This window comes from Polyodon spathula, chromosome 2 (genome assembly GCF_017654505.1).
Source record: "Polyodon spathula isolate WHYD16114869_AA chromosome 2, ASM1765450v1, whole genome shotgun sequence".
NCBI lineage: Eukaryota > Metazoa > Chordata > Actinopteri > Acipenseriformes > Polyodontidae > Polyodon > Polyodon spathula.
Genome location: NC_054535.1, coordinates 28,270,079 through 28,286,971, shown reverse-complemented (window position 1 = coordinate 28,286,971; position 16,893 = coordinate 28,270,079). Strand labels below are relative to the sequence as shown.

Sequence of the window (16,893 nt, the reverse complement as noted above, 5' to 3'; positions counted from 1 at the left end):
TTGTTACTTACACACCAGAAAATGCATACTGTTTCATTTTACACCAGGAAGACAGCAACTGGAAGTTAGATAATATGCAATACATAAATGAAAAACAGGTAGAGTTTTTAACTTCAGAAAAGCTACAATGACCTACATAGGGATACAATAACAAAATATATAATGATGAAGAATATTTACAATGAGCAAACACACTCAGAAGGGTTAATGTTAGGATAATTAATTTAATAAAACAGTTAATAATCAACCATTATTCTAATTTCCAACGATGCCAGAGCACAAGAAATAAATGCCTCCTTGCATGCACAACAGTTAACATACATCTAATGCTTTTCTTTTCTCCAAATTAATTAGGATTTAAAAAAAAAAAAAAATTCTCCTCATCTACTTACTTTGGTATTACTCTGGAAAATATTGCACTGGCTTAGCTGAATAATCAATATCACTTTAGATAGGTTGTCCAACATGATAGGTTGTTCAAACTGAAAAGGCAACATGTATTGGACTGGAGTTTTCTTTCATGTTCATAATATATCATTTAAAAGGGGTCCTTTACATCCTGCGTATTTGCATGAAGTTTAATTTTGTATCTGTTTATCAGCATTTTTTTTTTTTTTACTGTTTCTGAACTCCTGCGTATTACATTCTGTAATCAGGCCAGTATAAAAATGACCACCTGGCATGTGCACCAGTAACCGCTCCTTTTTGCAAAAGTCATTGTTTGTTGGGGTGGGGGGTGGAATTACTGGTGCACATCCATAAGTGTTGATGATTTTATGAAACATGCCAAATATAAGTAGGTGTGGATACAGGAATAAAATATTATTAAGATCATATTCACAGAATAACAAACAGATTTCATAACATATATATTGAAATACTGTTAATTATAAAATTAATTCCCCAAATCTACTTTTATACAATAATAAACTTGATCTTACTTTAGGTAGGTGTTTTTGCTTAGTATATTAAGGCAACTTTTAATCTATCAACTTTGGAGGACATATTGTTTGAATGATATACTGTACATAAGCTTCTGCGATTAATTTTGGCAAAACGTTTTTAATTATAGCATTACAGATCGTGCCTTTATAAGGTGCCTCAGTCATTCTAGCATTCCCCCATGTCTTGTTCCTCATTCAAGCTCTCTTGGAACAATGAGATGGCAGCCAGTGTCTTTAACAGTGAATAGAAAGCTGAAAAAACTATCAAAACTATCAATGAAAAGGGAAAACATATTTGTAGTACAAAGCATTTTCTAAATACAAATACAGCATAGCAATATTTAATCTTTAACTTTGAAAGTTACTGCAATAAAACAATAGTGTTGTAATTTAATTTGCTGAAGGAAACATGGTTTATAAAAAACAAAACATGCTGATTGTCAAAGGTACAAAAATGACTATTTAACATCACACTACCGGTGCTATACCTATTTACAATGGGCATGCGAGACAAATACAAAAACTAAAATCTTTGGGCTTCATTTTCAATACACACAAAAGTAGAAAACCCACTTTCCCGTATCCATAGAAAGAGAATGTTTTTGTACATCTGTTTAAAAAAAAAAAAAAAAAAAGGCTTTCTATACATTAATTTTTTTTCATATTTAGGAGGTGGTTTAAAATACTTCTGATGAATATACACTTCTACCTAGATAGCGTTTTTCAAATCTGGGCTTAGTTACAAAGCAGGTGAACATTAGTAACTACCTCTGAATGTTTCACAGAAGTGCTTGGCACTTACTACTTAAATGAAAAAAAAAAAAAAAAAATACGTATAACACACACACACACACACACACACACACACACACACACACACACACACACACACTGCAATGTTTGCTTTAGAAAATAAAAATATATTTTTTCTTTCAACGAATTGTAAATAAAAAAAGCTGCATTTAATTCTCTTTTGGCCAAAAAACAGGCTATGTGTGAAAAGAAATTGGTTATGGGTAGAACTGATCTGGCCACGGTATTTTAACAAGTAATGATTTATTTAATAAATCAATTGGAATACTGAACAACATAGTACTGTTCATAGTTTAGAACTACTTAACCATAACAATTAATTGAGCTACATAGATCCCATGACACTTTTGTTTTTTTGTTTTACAATTTCATCAGTTAAATTATACATTTGCAGTTGCTACTGACCAGTCTAATAAACAAACATACATACAGATGTTTACCATTTGAGGTAACCAAAAAGCATAATTTGTGAAAAACTAAACAGAAAAAGGAAGTTTAAAATACATATTTTTTTCCTTGATCACACTGCATAGATAATGTGTGAATCTGAGTGCTCACTAAAGGACCAACCAACTAAAACGTACTGTACTGCATATTTTACGAAAAAAAAAGTTGAAATGTTTTTAAACGAATTGAACATTTTACGTCTAGAATTTTTTTTTTTTTTTTTTTTTTTTTATATAATATGGGAAAACTAAACTGGTTTTTGTACGGCTGTTTTGAAATCGAACAAAAATCTGTTCAGTGAAATGGTCATTTGCAAGACTAACCAAGATACTGAATGCGTTTTCTTTAGTTGCAAAACATCTAGTAGCAACTGAAACTCCACTCAACTGCTAAAATAAGCAACTTCCAAAAGATCATTACAAGACTGAAATACAGGCGTCTTGGACTTGATAATTCTACAATCAGAATTATTTCATAAAAAAAAAAAAAAAAAAAAAACATAAGCAACAGCTCATGGAAGAAAAGCAACAGCAACACCACCACCGTTCTGAGATATTTCTGTATGTTCCTCAGACCTACTTGTCCTCTTCCTCTGCTGCAGTCTCAAGATAATAGACATTTACCAAGTGGCGATTAAGATGTCTCCTATATTCACCTTCCACAGCGAACATACGATCACAGAAAATACAAACATAACTCTCCTGTGCTTGTCTGGTCTCCTCTGGGTTTGCTTTTGCCACCGTCACTTCTGAAGCCGAGCCCACTCCTGAGTTTAAACCGGAGTCATCGCTCCCCTCAGAAACACTGTCACTGATATCACTTCCATCATGGCTGTGAATGCCTTCGTCCTCCTCCATGTCCATGCTTTCAACTGGGGCTTTACCATTTACAGAAGGAAGCTCCAGAGCAACTTTTGGGATCTTTAAAGGATCAGCAGTTTTTGAATCATTTTCTATGGCCACCCCGTTTGGCTCAAGAGCTATCTCTTTGTGGGACTCGTCTTGCTTATCACTGCACTGGCTCTCAACAGCCATCTCTTTGTGGGATTCGTCTTGCTTATCACTGCACTGGCTCTCAACAGCCATCTCTTTGTGGGACTCGTCTTGCTTATCACTGCACTGGCTCTCAACAACCATCTCTTTGTGGGACTCGTCTTGCTTATCACTGCACTGGCTCTCAACAGCTTCCTTTGGTTCATCCTCTGACTCTTCTGTAGTCTTGGCTTCTTCAAACCGATGGTCCTCGGCAGGTTCTACAATATTTTTATGTTCGCTGGTATTTTCGGCTACTTTGTATCTGTGAACTTCAATCAATTCCACATCCAGCACGCTCGCTTCTCCTTCAGAAGTCTTGTTGCCTTTATGGATGATCGTCAGCTTAGTTTCTGCAATCAACTGGTTTTGAATTTGTGTAAGATCATGCGAATCATCAGCCATATGTTCATTTGTTTCAGCCTTTTCAATTGTTTTTCCTTCAGATGAATTTCTCCCTGCCAACTGCATCTTGATATTTACGTTCCTCTTTAATTTAACACTGGATGGGCAAGATGGTCTCTTTCTTTCTTTGTTTTTGGGTTTTTTTCTTTTACTAGATGATTTTTCTTCAGAAATATGGTTCTTTAACTTTTCACGGTTGACTTTCCGATCACTTCTTTTTTGGGGATTGATGTCTTTAAAAGTGACTTTCCTTTTCTTTCTTTCAGCTATGGAGGATGTACATTTAGCACCCTCTTTCATTTTAGCAGAATTCATTACATCTGCCTTTCTTTTTCTAGTTTTGGTCTTTTCAGATTTCTCTGCCATCTTTCTAGATATGCTCGGCAGTTGCTCAGATTTCTCTACCAGCTTTTCAGATTTCCTTGCCAACCTTTTAGATTTCTCTGTAATTTTTTCAGATTTCTCTACCAGCTTTTCAGATTTCCTTGCCAACCTTTTAGATTTCTCTGCAATTTTTTCTGATTTCTCCAACGGCTTTTCAGATTTGATCACCCTCTTCTCAGATTTCCCTGCCAGCTTTTCAGATCCGACCACCAGCTTTTCAGATTTCTCTTTTTTCTTCTCAGATGTATTTTGCCCTTTGTGGCGTGCTTTACTGTTTTCCTTACTTAACTTATGACTTCTTGTAGTGATCTGATTTCTGGTACTGGAACTGGCTGGATTCTTTCTTTGGACCTCTTCCTTTTTCTCTTCTTTTTCTGTTTCCATACTTGTGTGTGTTTCCTGATCTTCCTCAGAATTTGCTTGCCAATCTTTGGCCTCTTCAAGGTCTCCTCCAAATAAATTCTCTGCTTCAGCTTTTTTGGTCCGCAGTCTCACCTTTGACACATCCATCGTAATATCATTGCAGCCGTGGTGCCTTGACTTGATATGATACTGCAGATTACACTTCTTCGAAGCTGCGTAGTCACAGACTGGGCAAAGGAACTGCCGTGGATTAACATGGAGCTCCACATGTTTTTTGTAGTTGCTGCGATCTGCTGTTTTGTATTCACAGTGTGGACAAGTTAATGGTTTGGGTCCATTGTGAACTTGTCTGGCATGCCGGGTGACTTCATGCTGGTTTGAGGCCACGTAACTACACTGATCACATTTGAATGGTTTTTCACCTGTTTAAAAAAAAAAAAAAAAAAGATATGTAAATAAAATGGTTTTACAATTCAAAATTAACATTATTTAAAACTTATGTTTGTTTTCATAGTATTTTAATCTTAATTCACCTTTTACAGCACAAACACAATTGTGTAATTATGAGGGAATACCTTGTCAATGATTTAAATCAAGGAACTACTTCAAAGTTATCAATGAGTTATTTTAGAATAATCACTTTCATACACTATTTGGCAGGTTTACTGGTAAACAGAAAGGTATCAGACACCAAGTATAAAAATACATACCAACAATTGCCAGCTTACAGTTTTAATAAGTGAATGGAATCCATAATCAACTGGTCCACTGAATGCATTGAATGCGACAAAAAAATGCAAATTAACATAGTGATGAACAGAGGCCATGCACACAAATTCCATTATAAATTATATTGTACAAATTATGGTACAAGATACTGCAACTCTTATTCAAACTAAATCTTTATTTAATAACACTGGATGAAAACCAATGTTACTGTATTCCGTTGCTCAGGTATTTCATCCCACTTATTATGAAGGCACTTAAACCACACACTATTGTTAAGTTTGCTGCCAAGACACAAAATAACAAATACAGTGCAGTTGTGATTCAAGTTTGTATTTGATTCACACTTTATTCTTGGAATATGTATTCATTACAGATGCACATTTTGCTGAATGTTTGAATGCTACGCAATGTCAGCATTTAAACCACATCTATACACACACACACACACACACACTCTTTATATCGCATTCTGATGTTACTGACAGCCCTGGTCAGCAACATCAGAATTAGAATATTTTCTAAGCAAAGAAACCCTAAATAAGCAAATAATGTTTTAACATTGCAAAGACTTAACTACAAAGTTTAAAACAAAAAAAAAAAAAATCCACATACTCAAAGTATATATTTCAATGTACTCTTCAAATCAAACAATGATTGTAATTAGAGTTGTCAGATGAAACAGCACATAATGTTTTTAGAATAGTTTGTTTCTTTATGTTCATTTAACAAAAACAAAACAGATACTATTCCACGTGGCTTTTTTTTTTTTAAGTAACAAATATGATTGTTTTAAAATAAATAAATAAATAAAAGCTCTTCAGTAACATCCCCCACTGTACAGCACCAATGCAAAATGGCTACAGGAAAACAAAAGCGAGTTGTGCTTACAGTTGAAAAAAAGTTTGAAATACTTTCACTTCTGAAAAAGGGAGTTACCAGGGATAAAAGGGCACAGGGTTTTGGAATTGGAAAGAGCACTGTGACTGATATTAAAAAGACTGCCTCAGAGATTAAAAAGTTTCCAGTCTTTATTAGTAGGGGTGGGATTTTCAAGAAATATATTGCTCGAGTACTTCAGCATTGCAATTTCCGAGTACTCGAATCCAACGCCACTCTCCTCTACATACTAGTGTACATAAACCTCCCAAACAAAAGTCCTATTTTTAAATGTCAATCTAACATGTAATCAAGTATATTAAGTAATGAATATAACGTCTGCCTTCTTTGCAGTTAATTGTATATGGTTAAGTATTATTAAATAACATAACATACTCAACTTCCTGTAGTCATACAAGCTTTGCAGGAGAACTGATGACAGGGAAGACTGCACTTAACATGGAGCCAGGAGTTAAAAACTTGAAAATTAGGGCCGGATTAACCTATACACAAAGTATGCTATAGCGTTGGGGCTCCAGCAGAATTGGGGCCCCCAAGAGGTTGCCGTTTTTTTGGGACATTTTACAAAAACTGAATATGGGCGGACGGGCCCACGCATGTACAGAAGCTTGCTTTCAGTTATTTTTGTTCTTTTATGACGGTTAGGTATTTCTTTCTCGATTACAGCATGCCTGGTCTCTGATTCTCCCATGAAAGCAGCTTCCTGCTAATGTAAAATACCAAATGCTCCACATCCTCTACGTCCTGGGAGAGTTCTGTCCCAAGTCCTACTACGTCAAGAGGCATCAGTCTGCAGGATAAAATGTAGGAATCTGGCTCAATTTACGGATTCATTTATTTCAGTTTTAGGTCTCACATGTGCACAGTGTGCCTCTTTAAATTTTAGAAACTTTCCTTTTTAAATTTAGGGGTTGGAGTTTTAGAAAGAAAAAAAGGCAGGTAAAAGTAAACATGTACAATGCAGGAGGCTGAAGGAAATTCAAATGTGGTTTTACTTTCCTGCCTGGGGCTGAAACTTATCATGTCTGTGCTCCGTATTGCATCATTTTGTGTTCTATTTTCCCACGGATGTTTGAATTTAAATTAAAATGATCATTAACAGCAGTGAGATTTATTATCATTCGCATGTGATTCTGTTGTATGGTACGAGGCAAAAAAGGCATACACAGTTTAACAAGCCTCATGCCCAGCTATGATCAGCAAAGAAGAAAGCCTACATAGTGTACAGCACATTCACATATTTCAAACTCTGCATATGAATCGTGACAAATTAGCTTTATACTGGGCTTGTTTGTATTATTTTTTGTGCAAACTCCATGGCCGAACATGTAGGTCCTATTTACCAAAATGGATCGCAGTGTCTGGTGCATTGGCCACCACTGGTCTAGCATATTATTATATGTTTAAATATTTATATAGTTTATATGTTTAAAATTCCCATCCCTAGTATTTATTGTTACTGTTAACCACTCCATTTATCTTTGTTATACAACATAATTAGCATTTAAAACTACAGCCGCAATAGTATATTTTCCAATAGGGATATCGGTAACAATACAGGTCTCAGTATCATTAAAAATAAGCAAGCCAGAGCACGTGGAATAATACACTCAGATGCCAATGACGTCACTGCTGTGAAAAAGCAGGTGTAAAAACGGTTCCCACAATAGCTCAGCCAATCAGGTGCCTGTAGTGTGAAGTACTGCAAATGTCCATGCAAAGTTTAATCAGATTAGGCAAAGTTGTTCTGTTATATAGTCTTGCTTACCCGCAACCAGTAAGAGGCCAGACAGCATGCAAGAATAGGCCACCATGATACCTTCAATAAGCTGGATGAGTGGTTTTCAGGATGGAACAGGCGACGCCCCTACCCATTCAGTACCAACATGTGACAATTACTAAAACACCACTCTATATTCCACACAAATGTGAACTGGGCAGCTGCGAACACACACTGGGGACCGCAGCCAACACACAAGTAGACTAATTGAGAGAAAGACAATAGTAATTGTGAAATACATGAATAATTCTAAAATGGTTTTAATACAAATACTTAGGTAATTTGATAAATTAACACACACAGACAGAAAATATTTGATTTATTGCTCACAGCTATGGAGTCACTGTGGAATAAGTCTATGAAAATCATCCAGTTTCAATATTGATTGTAAACATATAAAACTTTGGCTCAACTGACACATTTCTCCAAATTTAAAATGTGTTTTTGGGAACAGAAATGAATCATTACCGCTAAGTGCATCTGCTTTACTTTAAACCATGTTTAAGGACATAAATAGGATACAGTACATTTTCTTAATACTAACCTGAATGTGTTCGCATGTGTCTGGTCAGATGAGTTTTCTGGGAGCTTGAATATGGGCAGTGTACGCACCGATAGGGACGTTCACCTACAAATGTAAAAAATAAATCCCACTGTTAATTCATTTAAACCAGGTTCTACAATAATAATAAAAATACAAAAAAAATCGTCAAATTAGAGTGGCACCTTTTTTTTTTTTTTTTTTTTTTTACATAAAGGCCATAAAAGTACATTACATTTCCCAAAACAAAAGCAAACAAAAAAATTATACTGAAAAAAAAAAAAAAAAATATTGAGCAATACCCTGGCAATATTTGACATTGTGTAATGGAGAATACTGGACTCCGGAATACCTGCTGGTACTACACCAGACACTGGGTCACTCTACTTTACACACTGATTATCTTCGACGACAAATAAAAACTATACTCAGCTTTTTCCCCCCACGTATTTTCTGGTCAGGTGTATCTAGCGGTGAACATTTTCACATACTGTACTGGTGTTGCTCTGACTATCACAGCATGTACATTCCAGTGGGAGAAATGATGGCTACACTGTGTGCAGATATGCATTTAGCCAATCAAGAAGCAAAGCATAAATAACGAGTGGCTAAATAAACAGTTAAACAGTTGGAATGAAAAGAAGCTGTTCTGGGCGGGCAATTCAATACGCTTTCTGCTGCCTCAGCAGTCAACCGACCTTCACTTCAGATGATTAGTTTTTCAAATGGTGTTTAAGTGGAGTAGGAACAGTTTGCTTCACAAACACGGGACTATTTACCAATGAGAAACTAATCTTGAAATGTGAAATATAAAGTAATACAACAATGACTATAGTATAATCGTAAATCTCGAAAAACTACTGACTTCTAAATCTTTTGTAGTCATTTTTGTATTACTTAAGTATAAATACATGTTAATTTGGATTCATATGTTGTTTTTTTCTGACTTTATGTGAACGAAAAGACACACATTTGCCCGTTTTCCCTTTGGAAATAGTGATATTTTGAAATATCACTGTCCTGGTCACAAAAGCAAAGTTTGTGGGCAATAATAGCCATTTTCTATACTTTTGAGGCATAAGCAATTAGGAAATAACATTTACTACCCAGGAACAAAAAAAAAAAAAAAATTTGTTACACCGTGTTTTCAGTTACCTGTCAGATCTGTTCAAAGAAGAAAAAGTTGCCCTACAACATTACATGCCAGGTAAATCCATTCATGTCTACCTTGCTGATCTACGCAAAGATGGTACATATGCACACCACATTACTGTGGAACACACCAGTAAAATACTCAAGATGCCAATTACTGTTGTGAGGGAACCTGCTGACAACATTATTGGAGACCATGAATCCAACACATATATGCTGTAAGTTGGATACGTTCCAAGCATCAGTCACTGAGTGTCCACTGACCCAGTGCCAGATTCAAATCCCTTGTTACAAGAAATACAGCCTGAACTCGACTATGCAGTGGACTACATCGATCGCTTTTACATTGGAAGAGTGCTTGGGCAAGGAAAGAAACCAGGTTTCATTTCAATTAAGTTTTTATATCAAACTTCCCATGGTGGACAACTTTGCTTCTTGTGGCCTAAAACTGATGAAGTACATCAAATAAACATTTTCTCTGGGCCAGTCACACTGGAAGGGTGTGAGAATTTCAAAGTTCCAGAACTCAAGGCTATACAACAGCAGTTCAAACCACTATAAAAGATGACAGCATGTATTATGACTGAAGTGCCATGTCAGTTACATGACCTTTCAATGTCTACCCTGGAAACAAGTTGAAAATTATTTTTAATTCTACTGTCTTAAATTTGAAAGTGTTCTTACTGTTATGGAAAGATTTTGTTGGTAAAATGTGTCAAAAGTTATGAGCAGTTTGCATCAATAAAAACAGTTAAAAGGATAACTGTCCTCATTTGTTTGTACATGTTTCTCTAAATGCCACGTCGATTATACTGGAATTACCCTTTACAGATTAGTGGGGATCAATTTCATTTATACAGTAAGTTTTCCTGACTTTGATTGCAAACTGCTAGCCAGTTCATTCTTTGTCTTTTCTTTTTCCAGGAGCCATGATTACAATGCGAGAGTAAAGGTTTATGATTGTGAAATTGTGAATATATAACTGAAGAACATTGGTTACACATTCACGTTTACCTAATCTGGACAAGCCACTGTAGCACAGGCAAAACAACAACCACAATACAAGGAACCCAGTAACCACCAACTGGGATTGGTAACCAGCCCACTGTGAGCTGCCATCTTGCACATTACACAACAATTACATGAGGTAAAGGAGTCTGTGAACATGGTTCTCAAATTCAAATCTATCAGTAGTCATACCTGTGTGAGTCCGTATGTGCTGAATGTAGTTGTTCTTTCTGTCTGAGAAGTAGGAACACTGGCAGCAGGTATACACCTTCTTTGGGAAATGGTTTCTCAGGTGCTTCTTCCAATGGTACTCGCTGACTGTGGTGTAGGAGCAGATGGTGCACCTGAATACTTGTTGATCATGACCAGTTTTGTTGTGATGCCTCAGATGAGCCAAGTAGTGGTCGTACCGATTGGTATTGTACCCACATCTGTCACAGCGAATTGGGCCTTTGCAGTTTTCTCCATCTTCAGAATTCTCTTCTGGGTCTTTGGAATGTGCTGGCTTCACAGCATTCTCTTTTACAATTAAGTTTTTGGCACTATGGACTGCGATATGATGAACAAACTCTTCTTCACTGTCTGCTTCAAACTGGCAAGGCTTGCAGCGGAAAGGTTTGGATCTTTTGCTTTTGTCATCAAAGCACCCAAAGATTTCTTTACCTCGCAAGTCTATCACTGAATAACAAGATTTGGTCGATGTGGTAAGGCTGTCCTTGTCTGATCCTGCTGTTTTTTGAACTTCTGCAGGTGTTTCTGGTTCACTTTCGTCTTCAGGCATTCCTTCATCATCATCATCAACATCATTATTATCTTCTTCCTCATCCACCTCGCTGTCAGACAAGCTATTGCCCACAGTCTTCAGCTCCGCCATCTGCTTGTCCTCATTCAGATATTCACAGCCACCAACTTCAGCAGTGAGAGCAACATTTGCCAGCATAACCAGCTGAGGCGCTGGAAGGTCTGTCTTGGGGAGATCTTTCAAGCCATACAGGTCTTCACTTAATGGCATTCCAATTGTTGAGGAAAACATGCTGGCCCCAATGGAATGTCCAATATGAGCAGCCATGGCAATGTCCTGAAAATTCAAAAAGAAAGAAAAAAAAGGCCACTTACATAAACAACACTTTTTAAAGATTGCATATAGCTGACTATTGTGATGCAACACTAACGAATACTAAAACACTACTACACTGCAGTAAGGTGGAGCACTTTAACATTATGGGTCTCATTTAGTTTTAACCACCGACATTGTTTTATTATGTATTTGTATTTTCTTAGAACTGCATTCCTTAACTTCAAACGTGTATTAAAATCCGCTCTCGTGCTAAACTGCAAACACCACACTTAGTTTGTGCTCACATAAAAGTATAACAGCACGGATAAAAAGTAAAAACTTTCGGGCTATCAGGAATTAGGCCTTTGCGTTTGCATTAGAAATGTGCTTTCGGCCATTTTACAGCATTCCAAACGGCACGAACACGACAGACAGTTCACACACTACACAAGTCAGGAAACACTTAGAACAAGCAGGCGAAGCATAGCGTTTAGGTATTAATATAATACTAAATTCAAATTAGTAATAACTTTGTTTATTAAGATCATATATTTAGGTCGCTTTCCATTTTATGTTAAATAAGTACTTTATTACGATGGTTGCGTGGTATGTTAAGACAAATACAACTCAGTTTCTAAGTTAACCACGCCAGATCATATACGCTCCTATTTAAACTAAGGCTTTAGTATATTTTTGTTTGAAAATCTTTTCCATTTGGAGGCATTCATTCCCCCAACCACAACACAAGGTCAAACTTTTTATCGAGTTTAAACAGTAAACAATTATGTAGATGTAAATTTAGCAAGGCTCGCTGCCCTCCAGAAACGCTGAAATACTTATTCCAGAGATAGTTATTCAATCGAAAAAATACATTATCGAGTTCAGAAAAAAAATCGCTGTCCAACTTGATTCCAGGGCCCTTTCCTTGAGTGCTCTAAACTCGTCAAAGTAAACATCCCCTTTCCGGAAACCGGACAGACACTCTAACAAACTCATTTCAATAACAGAAATGTGCTCACATCGAGTTTTATAAAGTTAAGTGCTTTTTGAAAACTTTTTTTTCTTTTTTACATTTGTACCTCGGCTTTTTGTGTTAGCTGTGGTCCTGATCTCTCTGAGAAACCCGATCTCGTGTGCTTAAAATTAAATCAGCCCTGGACAGCGCCTCTCCCTTTTCCGCGAGCAAACCCTCCATTTTTAAACACTTTTAGAAGTTTTCTCTTGAAAATCGTCGGACTGTTCGAGCCCCCCGTCGTCGTTTTCTGTAAGTTTGGTACTTACCGTTGGCCTAGGTCCTCTTTTTTGAGTCTTTTAATGTAGATTTATTTTACTTTTTCGAAGCAAGGTAGTTCCATGAGCTGCAAGTCCCCACATTCCACCACATAAGGCTCTTCATAGGGATCGCTGACGTCAGTGCGTGCTCGCCTCCTAGTCAGTTGACACGCCACCCAGTTGGGTTTAGTAAGCATGGTTGGTCATTGATTAAGCCAAAGTTGTGTGTGTTGAAAATATGATCACGTAGCAAAACATTAACCACCGCTTACTTGAAAAATAAAATTGAGAATGAGTGTGATTTGACAATGCTTGCGTTTTTATGTTGCCATTAACACATATGTTGTGTTAAATAACTACATTTATATAACAAACAATTTAAACATGGAAATGTTTGCACTGTGTAAAAACAACATTTATTGTAAACTATTTTTGCGTTAAAATGGGTCCATTACTTTTATTTATTTTTTTATCTGACACTATATTAGGTTCTTCAGTTTAAAGCACGTTTTGATAAATGATGTTGCTTTCAAAAAGCTATTCAACCTTACTGAACGTTCTCGGGTGACCTCAAAACAGTTACAGTTTTGTTAATAATGTGTTTAAAAAACGGGAACTGTTTTTTGGACATTTGACCATTAACAAAAACTTAAAAAGGTTAAATAGTTATTTTGCTGTGAATATTTTTCATTACATGCCATCTGTACTCTTGTTACAAAATGAGGCCTGAACCCTGTAGCACTTTTAATTATCTGTAACAAGTTCCCCCTCCCAGCCTCCAACAACTAGTAATCAAGATGCAATTAAGGCTTAACCAAGTGTAGGCTTATGAATGTGCAGGTGTGGCTGGTTTTGGAAAGTGTTTATTGGTGGGGAGAGGGGAGGTGGAGGGGAGGGGGAGAGTTTTAGCCAAAACAGTGCTTTGTCAAAATTGACTTTTAATATGCATAGTTGACACAGGGATCAAACAATGCAACTTTATTTCCCTGTTCTTTGGCCATAGTATCGGTGCTGAGCAGTTAAAAAGGGACTTAGGGAAACGCAACAAGATGCACAGACAGAGACTTATATGGACATGACAGAGTAAAAACATGAGTACGGCTACCTATAAGAGTAAAATCAAATACAAGATACAGTTATGAGTAGTTGAATGCAGCAATGTATGGAGCAGTTCAATCCAAGTACCAACTGATGCAAGAACTGGTACAATTGGATGTCATATAGTCCAGTATAGCTGAGAGTTGAGGTTTACAGATGTTGTCATGTGTGTTTGAGGAGGCGCTGGAAGGTAGTCAGGGACTGAGCAGTCCTGATATCTGTGGGTAGGTCGTTCCACCACTGTGGGGCAAGGTTGGAAAGGAGCGGGCTTTGGAGATGGGGGAGTGGGGGGGGGGGGTAACAGCTAGTTTGCCAGAGGTGGGGGAGCGGAGGGGGCGAGAGGGTGTGTAGGGAGAAATGATAGTTTGGAGATAGGAGGGAGCAGAAAGGTCATGATTGCATAGAAGCTAGGCTAGATTAATCTACGGGTCTGGTGTAGGCCACATGTGAAATAAGTTTGTGCTTTCAACTTATCCCCCAGAGACCAGAAATCCAGTCTATATTAAACTATTGCCACGTGTCTTAACAGTGCTTGCAGGCCAGGTATACTCTTCAACAAATAATGGGGCAGCTGAATAAATGCACAATAGCCAGGGTTGGGGCATGTGTTGCCCCACACAGAGATCCCTTGGTTTCCTTGAATAGATAATCCAGTCTTCAAATATATTCAGTCACTAGTCCCAGTATCCCATGTTTGGGGTCATCAGGAGAACAAATACATGAACCAGACTCTCTGCATAAGTATTCTAATTAAAAAACATCTATTTGACTATTCAGGGATACCTAGATAGTAATAGGTGTCTGAGAAGGGTAAAACAGGCAACAAAAGCACATCTTGTTTTTTCATGCATTCATCAGTCCCAATACTTTGTATACTTTGAATGATTTTTAATGTAGTCCAATGGTACTGCATCCTGTGTTAAGAAGTTAACAGTTAAGGAGCGAGGCTTTTAGATCCACTTCTGTCTTGATCATTAAGATAGACCCCCCAATAGCTACACCCCATGAAGATGTTTAAACAACATACAATGTGTGCTTTTATTGTCTAGACTCCTGCTATTCATCAAACCTCCACACATGATTTAATCAACTAAACAGAAGAACACTAAAGACATTGTTCTTGTAACTACCTTGATAGAAGGCTGTTAATCAGCACTGGTTTTATGGAACCTGGTATGGGAATGCCATATCACAGTTAACCCATCCCCCTGTGCATCCAGTGGATGTAAGAAAAATCACATCAGAGTGTTGCAGGGAGTTAATGAATACACTCTTGTATCTTAGAGAGAGGACACAATTGACAGCTCTGTAGAGACAACAGGGGTAGTCAGGAGGTTACTGAAAAAGAAAATGATATACAAAACAATTCTGAACAACAATACAAATATATTAACTAAGATAACTGTGAGCTGGCTGTGTTGTTTTTCAGAACACTTTAATGCTGGTTTGAGATCTGGTATGTTAGGTGAACAAAAAAAAAATGTCCATTAACAGTAAAACTATCCATTAAATTTACACTGAACACAAATATAAATGCATCATGCAACAATTTCAAAGATTTTACTGAGTTACCGTTCATGTAAGGAAATCAGTCAATTGAAATAAATTCATTAGGCCCTAATCTATGGATTTCACATGACTGGAACTACAGATATGCATCTGTTGGTCACAGATACCTTAAAAAAAAAAAAAAAAGGTAGGGGCGTGGATCAGAAAACCAGTCAGTCTCTGGTGTGACCACCATTTGCCTCATGCAGCGAGACACATCTCCTTCACATAGAGTTGATCAGGCTGTTGATTGTGGCCTGTGGAATGGCTGTGTGAAGTTGCTGGATATTGGCGGGAACTGAAACATGCTGTCGTACACGTCCATCTAGAGCATCCCAAACGTGCTCAATGGGTGACATGTCTGGTGAGTATGCAGGCCATGGAAGAACTGGGACATTTTCAGCTTCCATGAATTGTGTACAGATCCTTGCGACATGGGGCCGTGCATTATCATGCTGAAACATGAGGTGATGGCGGCGGATGAATGGCATGACAATGGGCCTCAGGATCTCACCATGGTATCTCTGTGCATTCAAATTGCCATCGATAAAATGCAATTGTGTTCGTTGTCCGTAGCTCATGCCTATCCATACCATAACCCCACCGCCACCATGGGGCACTCTGTTTACAACGTTGACATCAGCAAACCACTCACTCACACAATGCCATACATGCTGTCTGTCATCTGCCTGGTACAGTTGAAACCGGGATTCATCCGTGAAGAGCACACTTCTCCAGCGTGTCAGTGGCCATTGAAGGTGAGCATTTGCCCACGGAAGTCGGTTACGACGCCGAACTGCAGTCGGATCAAGATTTCAGGTCTCAGACGATCCTGCAGATGTGGAGGTCCTGGGCTGGCGTGGTTACACGTGGTCTGCGGTTGTGAGGCCAGTTGGATGTACTGCCAAATTCTCTAAAACGACTTTGGAGGCGGCTTATGGTAGAGAAATGAACATTCAATTCTCTGGCAACTGCTCTGGTGGACATTCCTGCAGTCATCACGCCAATTGCACACTCCCTCAAAACTTAAGACATCTGTGGCATTGTGTTGTATGATAAAATTGCACATTTTACTGTTGCCTTTTATTGTCCCCAGCACAAGGTGCACCTGTGTAATGATCATGCTGTTTAATCAGATCTTGATATGCCACACCTGTCAAGTGGATGGATTATCTTGGCAAAGGAGAAATGCTCAATAACAGGGATGTAAACAAATTTGTGCACAAAATTTGTGAGAAATAAGCTTTTTGTGCGTATGGAAAATTTCTGGGATCTTTTATTTCAGCTCATGAAACATGGGACCAACACTTTACATGTTGCGTTTATGTTTTTGTTCAGTGTATTTGTGCATTCAATGCAAGTTTATACTGCAGGTACACAAGTTTATACTGTTACATGCGCACAGTAATTTTGCAGTTTTCCCA

General features: G+C 37.6%; 1 protein-coding gene across 1 annotated transcript; it reads right to left on the bottom strand.

The window, feature by feature from the left end:
• Window positions 1-1,831: 1,831 nt before the first annotated feature.
• Window positions 1,832-12,943, bottom strand: rest (RE1-silencing transcription factor). Its single transcript, XM_041219030.1, has 4 exons — window positions 12,833-12,943; window positions 10,687-11,572; window positions 8,338-8,421; window positions 1,832-4,809 (listed from the first exon to the last, which is right to left on the bottom strand). The coding sequence occupies exons 2-4, from the start codon at window positions 11,561-11,563 to the stop codon at window positions 2,780-2,782; spliced, it is 2,991 nt and encodes a 996-aa protein (XP_041074964.1). The 5' UTR covers window positions 11,564-11,572; window positions 12,833-12,943; the 3' UTR covers window positions 1,832-2,779.
• Between the last annotated feature and the right edge of the window lie 3,950 nt (window positions 12,944-16,893).